This window comes from Myxocyprinus asiaticus, chromosome 35 (genome assembly GCF_019703515.2).
Source record: "Myxocyprinus asiaticus isolate MX2 ecotype Aquarium Trade chromosome 35, UBuf_Myxa_2, whole genome shotgun sequence".
NCBI classification, from domain to species: domain Eukaryota; kingdom Metazoa; phylum Chordata; class Actinopteri; order Cypriniformes; family Catostomidae; genus Myxocyprinus; species Myxocyprinus asiaticus.
Window position 1 is genome coordinate 14,783,774 of NC_059378.1, and position 25,316 is coordinate 14,809,089.

The 25,316-nt window shown below is 37.0% G+C and overlaps 1 protein-coding gene across 3 annotated transcripts in view; it reads left to right on the top strand.

Annotated features, from left to right (window-relative positions):
* The window catches only part of LOC127426279 (succinate--CoA ligase [GDP-forming] subunit beta, mitochondrial), a 155,716-nt gene that overhangs the window by 1,473 nt on the left and 128,927 nt on the right, over nt 1-25,316 (top strand). Inside the window, exon 1 of one of the 3 annotated variants that reach the window (XM_051672984.1) lies at nt 21,032-21,078. The exons of the other annotated variants lie outside the window; for them this stretch is intronic. Within the exon in view, the coding sequence (XP_051528944.1) occupies nt 21,058-21,078 (21 nt within the window). The 5' untranslated portion in view covers nt 21,032-21,057. Of the gene's footprint in view, nt 1-21,031; nt 21,079-25,316 lie in introns of those variants that run through there. 3 annotated transcript variants of the gene reach the window in all.

A 25,316-nucleotide genomic window follows, 5' to 3' on the forward strand; every position in this document is an offset into this window, starting at 1 on the left:
GCTTTTGCTCTCTTTAAGGCTTGCTTTTGTTCTTTTTAGTAAGATTTTGTAGCTGCAAGGTCATTGGTTTAACCAACTTATAAGGCATGCATAAATATAAAAGATACTGTAGTTACATTTATACATGCATGTAAAGAGTACTGTTTTTTTTTTTTATACGGTAAAAGACTGTAAAAATGCTACAGTAAAAAAACGTTAATTGGTTAACGGGTAGTTAACTTAAAATATTCGGTACAATTTTTTAAATATATTTAAAAAGACAATATATGTAGTTTTACTTTATTTTTTTTAAATGTTAAAAGTATGATTTTATGTATAATTAACAGTAAAAATTTATATTATGTTTAACAAGAGAGTACATGTACTTTTTACGGTAAATTGTTAAAGGTGCAGTATGTAAGATTCCGAAACCCTTGTTATTAATGACACCTGTGGCCGTTAAGTGAACTGCAGCCAGCTACCTGTTGCTCGTGCTCGTGCTCGCGCTCGTGCACACACTCCATAGGGATGTGAGCGAGCAAGCATCGACCAAAACAATGACGTAACGTACAAAGAGACAACGTGATTCACCGGCATCATGCTGACAGATGAGATAGCATAATTAAAATTACACAGTTATGATTGTTTTAATACAAACTTTGAGATTGTATATTATATTTGACTCTCCAGTGCTGGAACAGGACTAAAAAAAAAGTGTGGATATAGGTCTGACTATGTGAGTCTGTAGTTTGAAGTAATCACTTTTCTTTGCATGATACATTGACTGCATTTATATGATAGCCTATGTCAGAGTTAACAAGCTAGCCAACTTTATCAATAGCTGTTAGCTAAATTTGGTGGATGATGACAGTAGCTGTTTATAAAATAGGCTGTACATTATAAATATGTTGACACAATTCAGTATTGATGTGATTCCATCACAACTGTCATTTTGATATATCGATGCACTATTGTTTTATAATAATTGAATGTATATATTTTCTGTATAACCAAGTTATGTTACACTAATGAATGGGTCTTTTTGCATTATCTTGAACATTGTCTAGCATTCATTTAATGTGTTATTGTAGTTTAGCTAAAATTACACAGATCAATCCTTATGGCACTATATTTTGCATGCTTTGCAGTTATGTAAGCTTACCTGTCCAATAAGAAGAGCGGCAATTGAGGGTCAGTTTTGATCCCCAAAACCGAACGAAGGTCCCTCCAGGAATCAAATGCCCTGCCGATGTTCACTCTAGTTTTTTGCTCAACCATGATCACGTTTCCGCTTAGCCAGATGGGTTCCAGTAGATAAATGTTTTTTGTTTTTTTGGCTTACTCTGAGTTTGTGTAGGAGTCGGTGTTGTGCTGGGAGCCGGACGTTTGCTGGATTCCATCTCTAAGATAACGTTACCTAGTGTTGCAGTTTGTTGTCGCTGTTGAATAGCGGAAGAGAAGGTATTACTGTCTGAGGCAAGGCTCTCGGGAGTGTGAATAAACTTCACATCCTTTGGATTTTCCTGGCAAAAGCAACCCGCTCCCTTCGCATGAAAATCAGTCTACAGGCTTTAATAGGCAACCTAGGAAGTCTGGGAAGGGCTCATTTTTTAAGTTGCGTTACAAGCCGTTCACACATTGGCAAAAAAAAGGGTGAATATTACATGAAAATTGTTACATATTGCACCTTTAAAAATACGGTAAAAAACAATAATCGGGGTTCTCAGAATTCCCTGCGTGACCCAGTTCATTTCGTTTTATTTTATGGGAATAGTTATGTTTCTTCTTATTTTTAATATCAGTTATGTACATTGGGGTGTTCTGTGTTATATTTGATGTAGTTTAGTTAATGTTTATTGTATAATTTTAATTTCACATGTGTTACCCTGATGGTGTTAAGTGTTTGTGTGAGTGACACTGAGTACTGTCTCTACATGTTTATTGGTCATTGCTCCAGGAAGGGCCTGTGTCCTTTTGTAATTACTATGGTGATTAACAATACATTATAAAGTAAAAAGCAGATTTTTACAGTTTCAGAAGGTTAATATATCAAGTTTATTATTTAATAATATATACGACGGTAATGCACTGTAAAATATACAGGCATCAAAATTACATCCCGTAAAGCCTGAAATGTGGTTACCGTATTTTTTACAGTGAAACCACAGCTGCCAGTCTTTCACTGTAAATTTAACAGGATTTTTTTTTTTTTTTTTTTTTTACAGTGTAGGGGTGGGTGGTGTGACCAAAATTTGTACGTTATTCCAAACCTGTATGACTTTCTTCCATGAAACACAAAAGAGATGTTGGGCAGAATGTCAGCCTCAGTCACCATTCACTTTTATTGTATTTAAAATATGCAATGAAAGTGAATGGCGGCTGAGACTAATACTGCATAACGTCTTTTGTGTTTCAGGGATGAAATAAAGTCTTATGGATTTGGAACTGATATGCATGTTAACCATTTGAAATATTTGGATAACAGCGAGGGTTCACAAATGGTTATGGTTATTCGATGGGACTCGGAAAGAACAATGATTTTAATCTATATATGCGTCAAACACTACTCAAAATAGCAGGGAATAAAGTGCACAGTGAGCTATGAGCCTATATAGCACAATACATATCTTCAAATTATAAAAAAAACACTCATTTAAGTAAAAAAAAAAAAAAATAATCAAACTGTCTCTGCCTGCAACCAATGGAAAATTTGTAATTTAACGGCCAAACCTGAGTGCTCGGCCTTTTCTGTTAAAAACAGCACAAACACATGCAAAAACACGTATGAACAGCCCCTAACTCACCGTATACCTGAAAAACTGTCCTGAACCCTGCCTGAAACCGGACAGTTTGTTGGGTCCCCTCGGGCTCAGGTTAGATTGAAGAACTCTTGCATTAATAAAATAACCGTATAGTGATTTTGGTGTTCGAATACAGGCACGTCAAACAGTTAACCAAATAACGACTATCCGTGCACATCCATATTCGGAACAACATAAGTGAGGAAATTATGTACTATCCCTTTAATACCCATCTTGAAAGCAAGGTTATTATAGTTTTGCGTTTTTTTTTTTTTTTTATTTAGTTTTAATTTTTATTTCGTTTTCAAGTTCAAATTAATATTTAGTTTAGTTTCAGTTATTTTATCAACTGTGTTTTTAATTTTAGTTTAGTTTTAGTTTTTCAATTAATTTGAGTTTTCATTTTTATTTTACTGTATCGATATATTTTAGTTTTTATTTTTATTTCTATTTCAGTCAACACAGATAACTTGGCAGGGGACTTCTTTGTTTAATGTTCTTTAAAGTAAACTATTCCCTATCCAGTCCAGATTATACATAGGTCTACAGTAGGGATGGAACGACATACCAAATTTCGATATATCGCGAACCAAAAAACATTACGTACCATATCGTGGCATAACTCGATATTTCAAAATTTGCAACATTGTTTTCTGTCAATGTGATCGTAAGTGAAATGACCCATCAAACAATATAACCTCTCTATCGCTTGATTTTACCACTACTCTGCTTTTTTCTACACTGTTTACAGGGTTCACAAGGTCCTTGAATTGCTTGAATTTAGCTTTTAGAAATATAAGTACTAGAATTCCTGGAAAATTGCCTTGTTTTGATTAAAAGTGCTTGAGAAAGTGGATGGTTTCCTCCATGTAATGTGTCCATCAAAGATGAGGCACACTCCACTTTCATAGAATAATGTGTCTTAATATCCTTTCTGTTCTTTTCAGTCAGACAAAAAAGTAAAAAGAAATATTATTTTAATCTCACGCAGCATGGATGCACTAAAGAAGCCAAGAGATTCTTGTTAATGTTTGCTGAACAAGAACACTTTGAGCTGCTCATTGAACCTTTAAAGTGACAGTACCTTTTTAGCATTTCTTATACAAATGAATGTAAGCTCAGTGTTATTACTTGTAAATTATATACATTATTTCAAACAGCGATAGCTCATATCATTATTATATATACAATTTCATGATATAATATTAATATAATGTAGAAATGTTTGTATTTTTACAGAGTTAATTTTTGATTATAATTATGAGAAACAAATTATTAAAATATAAATAAACTTTCACATACTTTTTTTTAGGACAGGTTCTGTTCAGTTCTATTGCTTGTTCTGCACCCGATCAGCCTGAATGTAACACACAATTTTTGAAAGCTTATTTGTGTGTGATCTTTTCTTATAGAGAAAGGTATATTATGAACAACTCTTATTATTTAAACTTTGAGCATTTATATTGTGTATTAATGAACTTTATTTTGATGAGAAATTATAATGAGCATTTTGCTCAAAATTTTTTTCAGAAAAAACAAAAAACAAAATCTGTAATATTTGGTCATTTGAACGTTATTATATCATATCGAGATTATAAAAATCGTGAACCTCATATCGTATATCGAACTGAATTGTGAGAGAACCATATCGTCCCATCCCTAGTCCACAGTTTATATCTAGGCTGACATACAACATGGTAAAAGCAACCCAAAGGACTTACAATGTGGAGATATGTATCCCTTTATTTTTTGAACAGCAGTAGATGATGTGATTAAACAAACTTATTCATTTATCTTGAAACATTGAGCACATAACTGAATGTGGGCACACGCACATGAAACTCATGGCCAGTAGAAGGCATGTTTGCGATGTAACCGATGAAGGCATTACAAGAAACAAAAAAGATTTTGTAACATGCACAAGTCAAAGTATTAAAAATGTAAACTGAAAATATTTTATGATCATTTCTATTTCATTTTAGGTAGTTTTGAAGCAATACATGATAGTTTCAGTTTAGTTTTGGTTTTTTGGAAAAAATGTTAGTTTTAATTTAGTTTTTCCACGTTATTTTTTTGGAATTTCGTTTCAGTTTTAGATTCAGTTAACTGTAATAACCTTGCTTGAAAAATATTGTGTTTAGAAATTAGTTCACAAAAAGATTGTCCACCTCATAAATCTTTTTACCAGTTTATACACAGTACAAGGCCTCGAAACATTTGAGGTTCTGCCCTGAGGTGTATTATTATTGATTATTAATTCAGCTCTCAGAACACAGCATACCTTAGACTGATGTCATCACAGAAGTCTGACATTTGGTACTGCATTTCAGTTTCAATTTATGTTAATTAAATGACTAGGCTAAATCATTAAATACACTTAATTTCTAATCGCCATTATTTTTTGACCTTATTATTTTTGTCTATTTGAGTTTTAATGTTATACAGAGAGGTTCTACAGATAAAAATGACATTGGATCAACACCGATTTAATAAATAGGACATCACTTCATTACTCTTTGCAGTCCACTCTGCTGCACTAATATGTGGAAAGTGCATGAGGTGCTAATAGCAGCATATATTTTCATTTTGGTGGTATAATGAGATGCAACCCGCTGCAACAGGACACACGCATCATCCATCTGAAAGAGCGCCCTGCTCTAATGAGAAAGTACATTGTGCCAAGTGCACTAATATTATATTTATTTATTGAAATGACTTAAGACCTGTTTAGGAATAGAGAGTAGTGAAGGACCTCCAGGCTTTGATCGATCAGATTGCTCTACGATTATTCCATTTACACTTGGCCACATTTAAATGTTCTTTGCATAACATACAAATCTGATTTACTATTGCCTTGTTATATGCAAATGGGTAGTTGTCATGAAATACTCTTGGCAAATTGACATGTCCTATGGTGTGACATGCTATACTCCATCTAAAAAAACAACATTTTGATTGTTTTATAATTGTGCATGCAGTTTTTATGACTTCAAATTAATTGATAGACTAAACTAAACTATTGATAGGAGTACTTACACTCACTGTACACTTTATTAGGAACAATATGGTCCTTATAAAGTGCCTGACGTTGTCTTCTGCTGTTGTAGCCCATCCGCCTCAAGGTTCAACGTGTTGTGCATTCTGAGATACTATTCTGCTCACGTCAATTTTACAGAGAGGTTGTTTGAGTTACCATAGCCTTTCTGTCTGCTTGAACCTGTCTCAGGAGATCAGCAGTTACAGAAATACTCAAACCAGCCCATCTGGCACCAACAATCATGCCACGGTCAAAATCATTGAAATCACATTTTTTCCCCTTTCTGATGTTTGATGTGAACATTACCTAAAGCTCCTGAACCGTATCTGCATGATTTTATGCACAGCACTGCTGCCACATGTTTGGCTGATTAGATAATCGCATGAATAATAGGTGTACAGGTGTTACTAATAAAGTGCTCAGTGAGTGTACAGTATACTCTTAAAAATGAAAAATGAACTAGCAAATGCAAAAAGGTGGTTAACATTTTTTTGCATTTTTTTTTATAGAAATGGTGACCAGTTACAGAACCTAAAATATAAATTTTCTCCTTACACATTCATATACATTTTAACCTAAAATAGTGCTCAACTACTGAATACCTTTTGGAGGGCATTTACACTTGGTCTTTTCATGATTGGATATCTATTCAATCAGTAAAAACGCATAAAGTGACAATCTAAAAACCCCGTTAAACACTAATGTCAAGATGCGATTCAGACACTAATGAAATGTAGGCAGCATTTTTCCATTTTTCTTGAACTCATGTTTGAAATGAGTCCATGTTTCACCATCTTTTTTAAGAGTCTGGCTGTCTGCCAGTTTCTGACAGCGATCAATGAGCTGTTTTTTTTTATTTATTTTTTTTATCAGTGATTCCAAGCATTGATGTTTGCACCAATGCTCTAAGCCGTCGTAAAGTGTGCAGAACTTCACACTCAACTTTCCTCGACCAGAGTGCCTGAGATTTTACAGCATTTGTTTTTATGGACTTTTACCACAGAGATAAGGGGCAGTGATTAGCCAGCTGCCAGTCTGCTCTAGTGCAGCTCAGGACCCGTGACTGGCAGGTAGGTATCACAGCAGTTCAGTCCCATCTTTTATGACAGTTTGAAAATTAGAGATGGCTTGTCAATGACAAAACCCCAAAAAAGGAAAGGGGATTTGAGATAACGGCAAATCTGCCTCAGAAATTCCTGCCTGGACCTAGAGATAATCCCAAAGCTGTTTTCCCCAGCACAACCCTCACCTCGCCACAGCTGCATCTCCAAGTTAAAGGAATGTTTGCCATTGTATTCCTAAGGACTTTAGAAAATCTTTACATAAAGATTGAAGGCGTCAAAGCTCATTCACCTCACGTTGCCACGGCAGCTTGGGAAGTGCGGCTGGAGTGTCGAAATAGGACCAGGGGAGTCTGCTGGATGAGGCTGCATGCTGAATATTTTAAGTGAGGGGTGGGAGGGTGTGACGACTCTGGTGCAGGAACTTCAAACAGCATGCGTCTCTCCCATCTGTCCACAGCAAGAATACATTTACATTTCCTGGCCACCAGGGATACAGTAGAGCAAGTTTGCTGTAACCGGATTTGAATATCGTTTCGCCAAGGTTAATAGCCATTTCTGTTGCTCATGAGGGCTGTTTAAGCTTTTTCAATCATTTAGGATGGCAGTAATCATTCAGAGGACTTTTGGCAGTCTTTTGAAGGAGAGGTGCCTCTTTTGAATGCTCCTGTGGGACTCGTATTTCAGTCCATTTTGGATAATTCTTCTGTAATGATGATTATGATGAGGCAGTATTTAGAGTTACAGGAAATTAAGTTGCGATAAAATGGCTGCTGTGTCCATGTCAGTTAAGAAAAAGTTTAAACCTACAGAGACCTACAGAGCTGAAATATTCTTCTAAAAATCTTTGTTTGTGTTCAGCAGAAGAAAGTCATACACATCTGGGATGGCATGAGGGTGAGTAAATGATGAGAGAATAGTTATTTTTGGGTGAACGATCCCTTTAAGAGAGGCCTACTTTTGAATCCGAAACAGCACTAGATTTAGCAAAAGTTTTAAGCATGTTGTTGTTATGTATTCATTTTGATAGACTCTTCTCATTAGCTTCAATACAAACAGGAAGTTAGATGACAAAATTCTGAAAAGCGGAGCTCTGAAAAGTGTCGGGGCTGAATAAGATGAATAACTTGCAAAACTGTGGCAAGGGGCACTTTCAAAATAAACATCAGTGATTGGATCGTATTGGCCGATCACAGTTAAAATATTGGTGAATGGTATCTGCTTGAAATCTGATTGGTGCACCACTACTTCATTTGTCAACAGACCTGACCCCTTTCCTCCACATCTCTCTCTCCTGAATTATGTTCCTTTTTAACTATGCTAATTGCTAAAATTCATGTCTGTAAAGAGTTGCCTTCACCTTCAGCCCGTGTCTGTCTATGGGAGATAAAGCCAAAAGCATATCCCCATAATGCAAATCTCTGCTATTTAAATCCTTTGGCATGCTCTGCTGTTTTCCCCAAACTTAGCTCTGCTAACAAACGCATGTCATGGCCTAAAGGAGCTCTCGTCAACTTGTTAAATGCTAGTCATCATCCAATGCTCACCTGACCTTGCAGAATGGAATAAAAAAATGCTAGTACCAGACTCAGAAAAATCGGAGAGCACTCAGAGGTCACGCATTACCTTTTTCAACCATTCCCCCCCCCCATCACAATCTAATTAAATCAACAATTTTAACTAGAACGAATACTATTGTTCTGAATTAAATTGCACCATTTTCAATAAGTGAATGACGGTAATCTCACGAAAACATGTGTAGGTTACATTTCACCCCAAAATCAGAACAAAATAAAACAAAGTTGTATAAAGCAAATGAAGCCTGACATTTAAGTACCACCAAATTCTCTTTAATGTAATGCTTCCAGACTTTTTACTTTTGAGTTTTTTATAATTCCCATTATTCTCAATGTTGATCTCATTAGATTATAATTACTGTAATACATTAATTGTGTACTTTATTTAAATCAGCGTAAATGAAATGCAGTAAAACAAATACTGCCATGCTCTCAATATTTCACAGTTTAAAGGGGTCATGACATGAGGAATCAAATTTCCCTTGATCTTTTGACATATAAGAGGTCATTGTACTATAAAAACAACTGTTTTGGAAATGAAAACTTCCTCCTTAATAGAAAAAGAGCATTTATTTAAACCAAGCTGCAAAAATGTGTCGTTTGGAATTAGTGGAACTTGTGGCGTCACAAGGACCAAATACATCTGCATATGCTATGCCTATATTTCCATCATTACACCCTTGGCCCCGCCCACTGATGCACAGTCAGTCACACAGGTGAAGTAGAGAGAGATGGGCCTGTCATGGGAGATTCATCCAAAGTGGACTTACACAGGATATCTTCATGTGTCTGTCTAGATTTAAATGTGTTTTCTACATAAACATGTATGGCTTTGACCGTTATCATACATCTTGCGCCACTTTTGAAAGAAGCAACGTCAAGTTATAACTCTAAAAAGGATCCCCCATTGTGTTTCATTCAGCACCACTGTCTTGCTTTTGTGCTGTTTGGAAGGCATCCTGGACCATTTTTTTGCACCCATTTGTGCTATTTTTAATTGTTGGTCTTTAGTAATCATGGACGACTTTGATTGTTTTGATGCGTTTCCGGCGATGTGCGCCAACTTTTAAAAGTGGTACAATCGCAACATTTAAAAATGTGTTTCATTCTGCTGCTGCTGCCACTGAATGGGAACACGTGCAGTCCTGTGTGTAAACAAACCAGGAAAATGTGAGATGTGAAGACCAGAGTCTCTGCTTTGGCGTGTTGAAGCCGGTTGAAGCACCCAACATCACCGTGTATTGTATTATGTTTGTGTATTCAGAAGATTTCAGTGTGGATAGTAGGGCTGTAACTAATGATTATTTCGATAATCGACTAATCTAATGATTATTTGAATGATTATTCAACTATTCGGACGATTATTGCAGTGATTAATCATTAGCTCTTAACCGACTATTCAGCTTGTGCCTTGACTTAAAAAGGTTTTATTAAATGTGTTTACTAACAATAAAGAGGACAAAATCATCTTTTAAAAATACCTGTAAATGACATTCAGTGAATTAAAGGAAAAAAAAATACATTTGAATTTTAATTCAGTAAAAAAATTCACTGCAAAAATTATATTGTTATCAAGTGTTTTGTTTTCCATTTTAAAATATCTAAAAATCCTTAAAACAACATGAGAAGCAACATATAAGGTATTTAGACAAGCTTTCAGAGAATGTATTTTGAATATAAGTGTATTTTGTAAATAAGTGTGTTCTTTCACTTGTTCATACTTCTGCTAGTGCAGTAAAGTCAAAATATACTTATATTCAAGATATATTCTCTGTATGTTTCTTCGTAGGTAAATGTTTTAAGGATTTTTAGATATTTTAGAATATTAAAATATTTAATATTTTATTCAACATTCTCAGATAAATTTTTTTTGTTCAGCAGTATAGCTCCTAAAGCAAATGTACGCTGTTTTAAAGGGGTTTTAGATATTTATATTGGAAAACAATAACACATAAAAACATATTTTGTTGCAGTGAGTGCTTAATGGGCGAAGACAACCCTCTCTTTTTGTTCACTTCGATCCATCTTTAACTCACAAAAAAACAAACTCTCTTCTTAATAGAGCTGCATATTGTTGATTTTCTTCACGATAAGATACATCGCAACACATGTATTATGATTAACTACGTCGCAAGCCATCACATTATAATCTAGCTGCAGCAAGTGCCGTACAATGCAGCTTTGTAGTGAAGTAAATACACCTTATTAAGTAAGTTATGAAGTATATCACATATGAACAAACAGTACAGTGTACACTAATTTATCAACAGCACTCTACTAACACCACTGTATTGTCGATTGTGGCCAATTTCATATTATCACTGTATTATTCTGCATAAACGGCAGCTCTTATTTCTGAATAAAGCAAACCAATTAGTTACAGTCAGGAAATGGGAAAATGTGTTAATTTCTTAAATCAAAATGCCCCTCAAGGATTCTGCAAGTTAATTAAATGTGAGGTGCTAATTAAGATGAGTCATTTCAAAGGGTTTAGGGCAGAGCTATGACTAGTAATGAAGATTTAACCCCTGAAGACGGCTGGCTTGTGACTGTAGCAGGGGTGTAAAGTAATTGAGTAAAAATATTTAAGTATTATACTTAAGTTTTATTTTTTGGGGATTTGTACTTAACTCAAGTGCAATTTAAATGGAATACTTGTACTTTTACTTAATTACATTTCCAAATACATTTTTTGACACTTTACACCTTACAATTTTATTTAAACTTGAAAAGTACTCACTAAACTTTCGTCTTATTGGACTGAAGCAGCCTTTTCTTTGCATCCGACAGATGACCGACCAGGTTAGTCATTTCAAATGGTTTGTCACTAGGTGTGGAGTTCGCTTCGGATACGTTGAAATATTTGTGCGACTATATCGTATGTGACCGCCCAACTGAATGTGATGTATTCATTCAAAACTATGAGCACGAAGTGAGAAACACTGATGGTTTTTGTCCTAAACTTTATTCTAAATGCCTGCTACTGGTACAGATTAGACAGTTATGAAGTCAAAAATGATCATTCATGTTGTAAATATATACTGTATATAAGAACAAAGGGCTTTTGTAATGTGTACATGTCATTTATTTGTACACTTGCCTTCATATTTAAATCATATCTATTAATTTCTGCTCCCTATTTGCTGAATTAATATTGTTGTTGTTGTTAGGCAACTATTCATTATAATAATAACTATAAAACCAGCAATGATAATGATGGTAATAATGATAATAAAAAGAATGGAATCTGAGTAAATATTAATTATGAATTTTATTGAATTCATCCATCTGCTCAACAGCAAGGTTTGGAAGCAGATCTCAGAAAACAATTCACAAAACCAACAACATTACTAACTTTCTTAGCTTATTTTGATTTATTATCATTTTTTTTTATCTTTCTCTATGTCTCAAGGGGCTGGGTGCATCACAATTCGTGAGTGCCTTCTCCCATGCAACGAACACTGCATGACTATGTTTTTTTCAAAATAAAATTATGTGGTTCATTACACGTCTCAAGGCAGTTCCTAAAAGTGAGTGAAATGTTCTCTCAAACAGATGAATACATTTTGCAAAAATGTTGTTATTGTAACATGATTCATTGACCAGGTTGCGAATGCCACTGAGGGAGAAGTATGACGTTGGATACAGTAAAAATGTGACTTAACAAACCAATCGAATTTAACAGCATCCTCTCTCACACAGTCTCCTCTCTTGATATCATTCTAGCTAGGAAAAAAAGTTACTTTTTACTTTTTTAATACTTAAGTACAATTTAATGTGAATACTTTTACTCAACTTTCACTCAAGTATGTTTTTGAATAGATACTTGGACTTTTATTGGAGTATCACTCAGTATCCATTCTTTCACTTAAGTGGAAGTGATAATTGATAGTTATCATCAAAGATTACTATCAGTTAGCAAAATCAATAGAATATTAATAAGGATTAATATTGCCGGGCACCAAAGTTGAATCAGGGACTAATAACCAGACAGTGTAGCAGTCTCAATATAGGATTTTTCTCTTGGGAAATTCGACGTCCGGAGAACATCGACATTCAAAAGGTAAACAATGAAGGCTTGAATCCGAGCACTGACGTCCTTTGCCAGCCCTTGGCACAGGTGCATGCGGAACAATACCAAAACACTTCTCTTTAAAGGATAACAAAGTTTATTGATGTAGTAATATCAATTAATAATCAATACAATGCATTCGATAAACTTCCGACTTCCAACTACAAACTAAACAGTAGCATGATTAGATATGGTAACAGATAAACCTACAAAACATAAGGAGGGTAGGTGTGTGTATGTGAATGGTTGTATATGTGTGTATGCGCGTGCGCGCCCGCATGTGTGTGTGTGTGTGTGTGTGTGTGTGTGTGTGTGTGTGTGTGTGTGTGTGTGTGTGTGTGTGTGTGTGTGTGTGTGTGTAAGGAGAGGAGTGCACAAAATGGTGGGTTTCCAGCCAGAGAATGTGGCCGTGAATGTGGGCAGTGAGATTGGTTAATGGCGTCTGCCCGTTTATACCATGTCTCCACTGGTATGATAACTTGGGGACAAAGCTGGGCTCTATCGCCAAGTTATCTGTTCATCAAATGTGTGTGCGGGTATGTTTGTGAGGGGTCATGTGTGTGTATGTGTGCAGTTAGTACAAGAGAGAGAGAGAACAGGGCGATGGTTTAGCGATCGTGGGAGAGACGGCAACCGTTAGTTTTATCACTCAGAGACGTGTGGAAATGCACAAACAGCCCAATGTGGTTGGACAACTACACAGCAAATCTCATTTGTGGTAACAGTGAGTTACAGTAATACCTTGAGTATTATTAGCAGCATTGGTCTGTAAACTGTGCAAACAATAACCTTGATACACAAGAATAACACACTATAATAATCTATCTCTGCCCAGACGTTGCATGAGGACGCAGGTAGAATGTGTGTTCGTCCGTCGTTTGACTCTGACTCGGTTCCACGAAGCTCGGATGATGACGGGAGGCTGTTTCCTTTCTTTGTTGGTGGGCGGTACGGTGGCTGATTCTCAGCGGGTTGGCGGAGATATCAGTGAATTCTTCACTTCTGCAGGCAAAAGGGTGAGACGCGGATTCCTTGGTGGTCTCCTTCGGATCCATTAGCATACTCGGTGGAACACAGAGAATCTCGGCTCGTCCAATGAGATGGAGACTGTATGGCCATACCTGTATGTTCAGGTATGTACGTTACTTCTTGGGCAACGAGGCTACACCTGGGAGCAGCAGGGCTACAACTAGATGCAGCACATACTGTTGCTGGAAGCAAGCTTAGGAGGAATCTCCAGAGTTTTATACTCTCGATGACATCATGGATCAGGGACTCATTCTGTCGTGCGTTTCTTCCAATAGGAATAGAGATTTTGATCCTTCAGAATCTCACACCTAGGTGTAAAGTGAGCAAGGCTTGATGGGATCTGTAGTCTGTTTGGACTCCCTTTGTTTGATTTTGGCACTGTTTTCGTGTTATCAGGCTTTGAGTGTTCCTATAGGCCTCAGTCAGGCTTTATGACAGTGTGTAGGCCTGCCTTTGTCTCCTGTCTGAGCACATGATGCCCAACAATAGAGTTACATATATAGTTATGCAAGAGTTTCTTTAACCCAAGAGAAAAAGATGGTTTGATTTAAGGCAACAACATGCATACAGTAGGTTTGGGATGTAAATTATTATGTCATTATAATAGGGCATTAGGGGAGACTGGGGTAAGTTGTACCACTGTTTACTTAAGGTGTCTGCCAGGTAAGGAGAGATGAGATAGAGGTAAAACCAATACACCTAACTATATTTCAGAATGTCTGCTATCAACAAAAATTAGAAGAAAGTATCTATTACATAGCACCATAAAAATATGATGTAAAATGGCCCCATGTTTAGGGGTAATCATCATTAGGAAAAATGTAAACCCTTTACATTTCAAATTGAAATATTCAATTTGAACAGTCTGATTTTGCTGCATATTATTCAAATCATCTTAAAGAGAACCTTAAACCATACAGGAACAAGTTTCAATATAAAGAATATTTCAATGTAGTGAAAATGTTTTAAACATTATGGTTTTCATTTTTAGAAACGTAAAAAATTTGTAGTAGAACTATCTGTAACAATTACTAGTTGAGTCACTGCGGGACCAGAAGTGGGTTGCATCAGAAGCGTGGAGACCTAGGTTCTCATTTCACACTGAAACCAGGAAGTAAATGTCTTTGCGATTTGGAGATTCCATTTTCCCACTAAGATTACATTTTTACTCGACTGACGATTAGGGTTAATAAAATATCTATTCCTATTAACTGTATTACATCCTTAACAACTTTACAACTTGCTTTTAGTGCCCCTCTTTGTGCATTTCATCAGGAAACTGGAACTCACATGTGCCCTTACGTTCAAAACACTTCCCACTTTGGGGCTTATCTGCTTTTGTCCTATATTAAAGGGGCAACACCAACTGACACATCTTACCCCACTCTCCCCTATGCACCATGAAATGGTGGCAACCTCTAATAGACCTCAAGTAATCCTGTCATCAGAAAATCTTCTTGATTGAGCTCTTGTAAGCTCCTCTTCCTCTCCCTGAAGAATTGAATTGGTCAGTACAGATTTGTAAATATCCTCTCATAAACATTGTCCCCAGTGAGGAGAGATGGGAAATGTTGTGTGATTTTTTTTTTTTCTTATGTCTTCCTGCAAGAACTCTTTTAGCAATCAATCTTTTATCAATGTATCAAGTTTTCCAATATCTCTCTGCTGATGGGGCAGTCTTACGTTTAAGTCATACTACTGTCAAGAACAGACTAATACTGAACTGAAGGGGTAAACATTGTGTCCTAACTGACTCACCTGCACTGTCTGGTTCTACTGCATGTTAGCCACGTTTCCACTGTTGGCCAAATGAGGGTTTGCTAGTGCGTGCTAGGGCCATTTGCATTCCCACTGTCACTTCTGGAGTTTCATCGTGCCTCCTTGGGGCTTCTTCGGGGCCAACAGAAATGCATCTTTGGCCCACCGATTACCCTTGGGCCAAAGAAGGCCAACTGGGGATTGAGGTGGGGTCAGTGTCAAAGGCAGAGTTTTGCCGAGTCAGGTCTCACTTTCCACCAAACAAAGACCAAAATAAGCAAACAAATGGCAGCTTCGGTCTCCACCATTTTCATTTCCAGGGCTTGCTAGTCTCCAGAGTCTGATACCTCAGCTGGAGCTTCCCTCTGCTTGTGAAATGGGTGGGGTGTGTGACGTTAGCACCAGGCTGGCATATTAAGGGTGGGTTTTAGGTCAACACTGCATAGCTATTGGTCCGATGGTTGGGTCAGTGTCAAAGGCGGAGTTTTGCTGAGTCAGGTCTCGCTTTCCACCAAGCATAGACCAAAATAAGCAAACAAACGGTAGCTTCAGTCTCCACCACGTTCATTTCCAGGGCTTGCTTGTATCCAGAGTTTGATAGCTCAGCTGGAGCTTCCCTCTGCTTGTGAAATGGCACGGTGTGTGACGTTAGCACCAGGGTGGCATATTAAGCTTGGGTTTTAGGGCAACACTGCGGAGCTATTGGTCCGATGGTTGGAATATAGAGTGATTGTAGTCTAGAGGCTCGAGGTCTATTGGCCCTGGCTGACCAGTTGAGAGCCCTGACATGCACTGGCCTGATTGTGGAAACGTGGCTATTGTGAACCCTGCCGAAATAAACTGCTGATTGGCCGGTCTCAACTGGTCAAGCTGTTGCAGGTTGGGAACTTGGCCAGGCAGGGAGACCAATTTAAACCAGCGAAGACCAGCAAACCAGCTTAGGCTGGTTAAAGAAGTTTTTTTTTCAGCAGGACATTTCTGTCATATTTTTGTCTGTTTGAAAAATGCTTGAAAACCCTTGCAGATTTTATGTTTATAAGTTGAGCAATTCAATTAGATTCCTTTCTTAAGTTTCATAAGGACTGGTGCTTAAACACATCCTTCTGAGTAACTCTCACACTTCATGTTTGACTGATGAGAAGTTAGTCATTGAGTTTATTGTAAGTTGGTCTTGGTGCATATGATCAGGCAAGCTTATTAACATTACTGTACTAACCAGTGTTACAATGTTAAAATACTTTCTCCCATCCTAGCTTAATATGCAGAGACAACTGTGAGTTAGCTCTTCATATGTTGATTCCCTTGAAAAGTGTAAAAAACTTGCTATGTGACACTATCAAAACATTGCTCTGTTTATTAGAGCATCCCAACCAGCCCAACATTGGCTCAACCAAAAGAGTGACTTTGGGGTGGAACTATCTGTTTTGTTCAACCAATGGCAGACAGAGGGAGTGCTCTGGAATAAGGCAAGCAGGAAAATAATACTAACAACTAATAATATCATAGTCTACTTTTTACAATCCAGGTCCTGATGGATAAAAGATTTGTCCTACATTGTTTCACATTGAATATTCTCTTTAACATGGAAATACATCACAGTGGAGTAGTTAAATATGCTGCAAATGCTGTTTCAACAAATGGTCTTGTATAATCTTCAATAATGCATGACATTATTTAAAACTGTAAAAAAAAAAAATATTCCATGTGTACACTTGCTATTAGGGCTGGGCGATACATCGAATATTAACAATATAATCTATGTAATTTTTATGTGCTTTCATTTGACCATTAAGTTTCATAAAGAGCGCATAGACTTATTTCACGATCTTTCAGGGCTGCACAATTAAACAAAATAACATCAAAAAGGCAAGTTGGTCATATGTGATTATTAATCCACAAAAGGCTGGATTAAAGACAGATAAACATGGTCTGTGTGTGATTCAGAACAAACCAGTGACGTGCTGATCTGTGTGCACGCACATGGCAGCGCTATCAGATCAGTTCACGAGTGTTGTTAATTCAAAGTAATGCAGGTTCAAGCATTCGTGAAATTCCAAACATTAGTAACAGTTATAAGTTATTATACAAATCTACAAACATGGCACAGAGTAAGAGAAAAGGAGGAGATTACAGCATTTCAGGAAATGCAGAACATTGTAAACTGTCAAATACACATTGCCTTTTCTGTGTCACAATAAAAGCTCCTTGTGAAGTTGAAGTAAATACGACAGCACTTTTGGTGTCAAAATAAAAGCCCCCAGGTGAAGATGAAGTAAACAGGACAGAAATATATTACTTTTGTATAACTCAAATCATAATGATAATTCAGCATTATATAATAATAATCAACCTGACGTGTCCCACAGTAATAATTTAGTTTTATGCAACTGTGGTTTCAAAAATAAATCAGTGAAGTAGCTTTGCACACCTTGTTCATCCACAAACATTTATTAGCAAAAACATTTGAAGGTAAATAATGCTTTTTATTAAGCTAATATGTGTCATTGTGTATGAAATATAAATATAAAGTGCATATCAATGAAAATTATTGAAATTAATTCTCCCTTGCATTTATTTAATGAAAAACTAATTATTTGATTTTTATTTAATGCCTTTAAAATATTTAATCTACTTTGCTACAGTGGCTGTTTGGATGAAATGATGGTTCCTCTGAACAACCCCCCCCCCCCCCACACACACACACTTTTGAGCCATTTTAGAGCAAATACATAATTATCTAGATATATATTGAATATCGTCAATAGGCCGTAAAATATCGAGATATAATTTTTTTAAACATATCGCCCAGCCCTACTTGCTATCCACTCCACTCAACATCATTGTGTACTATCCAATTACAATTTTTTCTTTTCAACATGCTTTTTTATTGTGTCAAAGTTAATGAGGAGCAGTCCTGGTATCAGAATAGGGTTTAAGAGCAATGAGACTGGCCCATGGGTCTATTATATTCATGAGCAGTGGATCCTCTCCAACAACTTGGAGCGAATACACTAAGATTCTTAACCCCTCCCTTTAATCTGTGCACGCATTGCCTTCATATATCCAACTGGATTATAAAAGAGCTCCTCAGCATTGTAGATCAGTGGCCCATTCTTTTCAATAGAGCCAAGGCTTTCAATCAGAAGTCTGTGGAGACAAATATGCCCTTAAACACAAAAAGTAACAACACAATGTAATGTATTCTTTGTTTCCCCTAGATGTTCAGTAAAATTGCACCAAGATAATGCTTATGTCACAACTGAATATGCAATCCACTTTATTGAAATGGGCTAGTGAAGAAGACAGGTTCCACAACCTTATTTAGACACTTAACTTGTGTCTAACTTTCTAAAGTTGGTGCGGAGGCCTTGCGGAGTATCTGCTAGCTTGCAGAATTTGATGCAACTGCTGCCACAGCTTTCCTTCGTCCTTTCATATTTGTTTGAGGACAACCTTAAAGTCAGGATCTGCTGTGTCCTTAAGAGACATCTGGCATCCCAGAGGATTCAGAGAAGCTATTTCTTTCAAAGCTAATGAGGATTACAAAGTTAAAAAGAAAAGCAAATATTTCTGTTTAGGTCAGTTGTGAATAAGGTCATTGTAGGATCGTGGGATAATTCCACAGCTCCATTTCGGATGTCGAGCTGAAGGTGAGGTGTTAATCGGGACAGCTTAAGGCTTTTAATCGGGAGGTTTTTGGTTTGATCTCTGCAAAGAACAAGGCATGAGGCCCCACTATTTTGGCCTGGTGCAAGGCATTGAACTCCAGGGGGATTGTGCCTGTTAAGGGGCATTCACATTGACTGTGATTGGTTGATTGCATTTACATTTGTCAGACGCTTCTATCTTTAGTGTATTCAGGATATACATTAAATCAGTACATGTGTTCTCTGGGAATTAACCCCACAACTTTGGTGTTATATGGCCATGCTCTATAAGTTGAGCTACCAGGCTCTAGCAGATGTTCCTACTTGACTGCAATATTCAGCTGTATCAGAAAATGCATTCCCATTGGTATTTAGCGCATCCTGTTGCTGCTGATTTGGATAAAGTTAAACTCTGCTCACTTTTGTGACGTCGCGAACATTTGCCGTTTCTCATGTCACCTTTAAAACCCCAACTCTTGAAAATCAGTGACATCATTTGCTTGGTTGCTTATTTTTATTTTTTTTCCTCCCCTTTTCTCCCCAATTTGGAATGCCCAATTCCCAGTGCGCTCTAAGTCCTCGTGGTGGCATAGTGACTCGCCTCAATCTGGGTGGCGGAGAACGAATCTCAGTTGCCTCTGCGTCTGAGACCGTCAGTCCGCGCATCTTATCACGTGGCTTGCTGAGCGCTTTACCGCGGAGACATAGTGCATGTGGAGGCCCACGCTATGCTCCGCGGCATCCACGCACAACTCACCACGTGTCCCACCGAGCGTGAGAACCACACAGCGACCAAGAGGAGTTTACCCCACGTGACTCTACCCTCCTTAGCAACTGAGCCAATTTGGTTGCTTATGAGACCTGGCTGGAGTCACTCAGTGCTTGGTTGCTTATTAAGTAAGTCTCTTTGGGTAAAAGCATCTGCAAATTGAATACATACTACTACTTGCCAAATAGGACTAAATAGATGGTGGCCTATAGTACTCCCCACTAGGGTTGCCACGGTGTATGGTGTTACCGGTTTTACTCTGTACAAGGGACAACTCCGATGTGAAATTTTTTACTGGGTAAAAGGGCGACCCATGATAAATGAACCTAAATAACGCCTTGAAAGCCAGATGTTCTTTTAACCACATATTAAATTACACAGGCAGCAAAGTACGCACACTGACAGAAGACGTTTAATTGCAGGAAGCGAATAGAATTTGTATGGTGGGGAACTGTAAGATGTCTTGGATTCGGAATGACACAAGAAATGCTGTTAGACACAGATACGCGCTTGAAGAAACACACTTTATTATATTTTTAAGAACAGATGACAGTAAAGCCGTCTATGCGTATGTCTGATGCACTGTTTGTTTGGAGGCATGCAGTCTTGTGGAACACGCGGATGTAAACGGTTCTCACTCTTTCTTTGTTTCGGTCGTCTGAAAAATGTTTGCAAGAATAGTATTGTCTGTGAGAATGCTGCAAATGACCTCAGACCATCTCAGCACAGGAGGTGCTTTGAGTTCAGCTAATATTTTTTTTTTTTTTTTTATATAAAAATATCGTGAACATATTTCTTGCATATCGCCCAGCCCAAGGAGGGAACAAAATTAATTTATTACCCTTCTGAAGCAGCTAAACTGGGTCCTGGGATGAAAGGTAATAAAACACAAAGATTAAACAGGCAACAACCCACAATACGTGATGTATTTAAAATATTAAAATAAATTAAGAAATAAAGTTCAAAGTTTGAAATCAAGCTGCCTTGCATTATTGTGTAGGCTATTGCTTAACGAAAATCTCCCCATAGTACCACTTAGCGTCAGTACCGGTGTTAGTCGGTTGGAACGTGAACACTGCACCGGTGTGAAAATTATAATATCGTGGCAAGTCTACTCCCTGGGATATTGATAGTCTTTAGATTCTCTGAATCCTTTAGTCAAAGTTTAGGGCTCTCTTTTTGTTCTTCATGGCTTTGATGGTGAAACTGTAATCTATATTGTTTGTTGACCTAGTTGTTGACCTGAAAATTCTCCCTCCCAATATTATTTCACAGTTTTTTTTTTTTTTTTCCCCAGGTAGCTGTTAAGAGTAGTCTTATCTGTGCCATGAATGGAGACTGGATTATGGTAAAAGTTAATTTGCATAACATTATTTTTCTATTTCTGCAATGGGAAGCAGTGTTACAATGTGGGCAAGCCCTCAATTTTTCCCGATCATTGGCTCTTTTGATAGATTGTAATGTTTGCAGTCCAAAGATTCTTTGTAGAAGTCAAAAATGAGGCCCAAAGATATATTAAAGGAATAGTTTACTCAAAAACGCAATGTCATCCCCATATCATTCCAAATCGTGAAAACTGGTGAAACTTATAAATCTGAATGCAAAAGCCAATGGAAATTCAGAGCTTTGGCAGAGGATATGATTATCAGATTATTAATTTGACACGCTGTCTTTAAAACGCAATAATTAATTATCCAAGATGTTAAATTAACATATTCCTAGAGCTATTAAAGCTTGTATCTGCAAAGCCATAGTTAAATTAATTGTTTAATGATGAGATGATAAAATATGGTTAGGACTAGTGGTCGACTGATATGGGTTTTTTAATGGCTGATGCTGATATCCAGAGAATAGGGTGGCCGATAGGCCAATACAATGCCGAAAATCTTATTTTGCACTATATTTACTTAATTTCACACAAACTTGTATTAATAGAACTTATTAATATAATTTTGTTATATTTAAATATCTTTAAAAAATAAGATAGCATTTTGTTCTGATTACTGTTTAGTCATAAAATGTTTGTAATTTATTTCTGCATGAAGAAATTGTTAATATATTACAAAGAAGGAAATAACAGTACACACAGTAGTCCAGCAACAATGAATGAAATCTGCGCATTACCAATCACATTTTCTCATAAAAGACCCAATCAATCTAATTGTACATACAGTACACAGTGAAAATGGCATTTACTCATAGTGCACGTGAAGCACTTTTACTTTGATGTTGCACTCACATGCTCGTGCGGATCCAGCAAGAGCAGCAGCAATCTACTGAGAGTTTAAACGCAGTGGATCTCCTGCTTGGATTATCACGGACTGACTATCATGATTTGTGAATTATTAGAGGAACATTTGATCCTTATCCTGAAGTTTTTATTCTGGCTGATGGAATACGCGCTTCAGAGGAAGATATTAGATTAACGCTGGACGGGAAGAAAATGCTGGAGTTTCATGAGGTTTGTGAATTACATCTATTTAAATGAGATATCCGCATATTTGCAGACAGTATATGATAGAAGTTTTATTGATATTTGCCTTTTTATCATTAGACAAGACAGTTAAGAGATACAGGGAAATGTTGAGGAGAGAGATGAAGAAGGAAACATGCGAGCACTTTACGTGTCATGGCTCTGTAATGCGGACCATTTAAATGAGACTTTGTTGCACACCTCTATTATTGTAGTAACACGATGGTACATAACATCAAAACGAACTGTGATTGGTCATTTACATGTCTCAGATGCTCCTTCGCATGTAAGCAGGCAATTCTCTGTGCCCTTGTGGCCTTAAGAAACCAATTGGCCAAACGAAAAATGTATTGGCCGATAATAAAATAAATTCTGAAATCGCCCTATTTATCAGCCTTGGCAATATTGGTCGACTACTAATTGGGACTGTCATCAGAATCAGAATGAGCTTTATTGCCAAGTTTTCTCATGTACACAAGGAATTTATTTGGTGATAAGAGAAACAAGTGCACAGAGAACATTACAGTGAGACACAGAAAATAAAACAAGGTAAGAGTATAAATAGACATACAAATAATAGGACATATGAATGGTGTATGTACATGTGCAAGTGGTAATTAATGTGCAGTTATTGAATTAAATATGTGAATTTACATATGTACATGAGATATGTATTTACATTAGTGCACTATGGGGGGGAGTCCTGAGGCAGTTTAAATGTTCATGTGGAAAATGGTCTGAGGGTAACAACTGTTCTTGTGCCTGGATGTCCTGTCGCTCAGTGCTCTGTAGCGCCGGCCAGATGGCAACAGTTCAAAGAGGAAGTGGGCAGGGTGTGTGGGGTCCAGAGTGATTCTACCTGCATGTTTCCTCACTCTGGAGAGTACAGGACTTGGAGGGTGGGCAGGGGGGCACCAATAATCCACTCAGCAGTCCTGATTGCTCGTTGGTGTGTCCTTCTGTCTGATTTGGTGGCTGAACCAAACCAGACAGTTATAAATGTACACAGGACAGACTCAATGATGACTGAGTAGAACTGAGTCAGCAGCTTTGTGATTATGTGGTGTCATAATCTATTGAGCAGATTTTAGGTAAAATGTCTTTGACGAGGAAATGGAGAATTTCATTTTTGTACCTAGAAGTGCCATTCTTTTGACTTTTAGCAATCATTGCAGAATGTCATGGTTGTCACTTCAAGCTTGCCAAAAGGTAAACTCTCACAAAAAGTCATGTCGACTTGGAGATGTTTAATTCTCTAAATTTGAAAATATTGACTTGACTTTTCATGGAGAAAGTTAAAAAACTGGGTTTTAAGTTGTCAGTCTCTGACTGACTGAGACTTACTTTGATTGATGGATTGAAAAGTGACATTTAATCGTTTGGTGAGATGGTATTTTGCATGTCACACATATAATAAATCAGTTACACCATAGTACACAATTGTCTTTTGAAATTACTGAACACAAGCATCAACTAGAACTGTTTGATTCTCATGTACCTTTCTCATATATTTTATTTGGTAACACTACAATAATGTTGAATATGTTAACGTGAACTTTAGTTAACGCATTAGTTAACATTATCTAACAATGAACAGTAGTTTTACAACATTTATTAATCTTAGATAATGCTTAGATAATAGAAATTTTAATAATACAAATCAAACCTGCACTGTAGGTGGCATATTTGATTTGTGTCAAGGTTTGACATCATGATGTTTGGTCACAAGACACGCAAGTACAAATGAGGTTTGATGTTATTGATGTCCAGTCTTGGTTGTAGTTTCCATATTTGATTTGGGGGCTGAATTTGAAAGTTGGATTTAAGAGTGAATAACTACTAAAATTTTGGCCTGTTCATAATACAAAGTGATGTATTCCTTCAAAAGACTTGGAATATAGTGCACTTACTGAGTAATTTTACTGTGATTATGTGGTGTTTTTTTTTTTAAGGGACAGCCTAGAGTCATTATTCATTAAAATATTATTGTTAAAAAATAAAATTAAATATAAATGTGCAAATTAAAATAAAAAAATTACTTTAAAAAGTTTAATTTAACCTACCATATGATGCTTAAATAAGTGTGTTTATCTCAATACGCTAAAATCTGTTTATGTGATTTTAAGCCTGTTTTGTTTTTTCATCTTTGAGCCTGTGTGTGCGAGTGTTTCTGGGTGTTGGAAAATGTGAAGAGGTGTTTGTGTGTGTGTGTTGGTATTTAATTGGCGGTGTCTCCAGAGTGCTGATGAAGATAATTACTGTTGAGGCAAAGTCTCAGGGGGGATCAGACACCTGCCCGTCCCCCTCTTTTCCACTTCCTCACGGAGTACAGCGCTAGCGCCTCTGCCTGTCTGCCTCCCAGTCCAGCTCCACCTCAACCTCACTTTGTCCTTGAGTGAACTAATAACCTGTAAACCTACACAGTGGGTTCCTGATAAAATTAGCTAGAAGGGGGTAGGAAAACAATTACTGCCAACATTTGCAAAGAGGTTGCCATGGTGCTCTTTCAGCACTTCCAAAGTCCGGTTAATCACGCGGCATGTGAAACGGGAATGCAGATGGCACCTGTCAGACAGAAACACAAAAATAAAACTGTTAGAAAAGCAAATATCATCACTTCAGATTCACGCTTTGGTTTAGATATTTTTACATTTATAATGCTGTAATTAGATTCCAGTTTTAGTTTTTCACACACCTGACACCTGCCATCTGATGTCATTGTTCTTTTTAGTGTTTGATCAACACAGGGCTGAATATACAGTGCATCCGGAAAGTATTCACAGCGCTTCACTTTTTCCACATTTTGTTATGCTACAGCCTTATTCCAAAATGGATTAAATTCATTATTTTCCTCAAAATTCTACAAACAATACCCCATAATGACAACGTGACAGAAGTTTGTTTGAAATCTTTGCAAATGTATTAAAAAAAAAAATGAAAAAAAAAAAAAAAAATCACATGTACATAAGTATTCACAGCCTTTGCCATGACACTCAAAATTGAGCTCAGGTGCATCCTGTTTCCACTGACCATCCTTGAGATGTTTCTACAACTTGTTTGTAGTCCACCTGTGGTAAATTCAGCTGATTGGACATGATTTGGAAAGGCACACA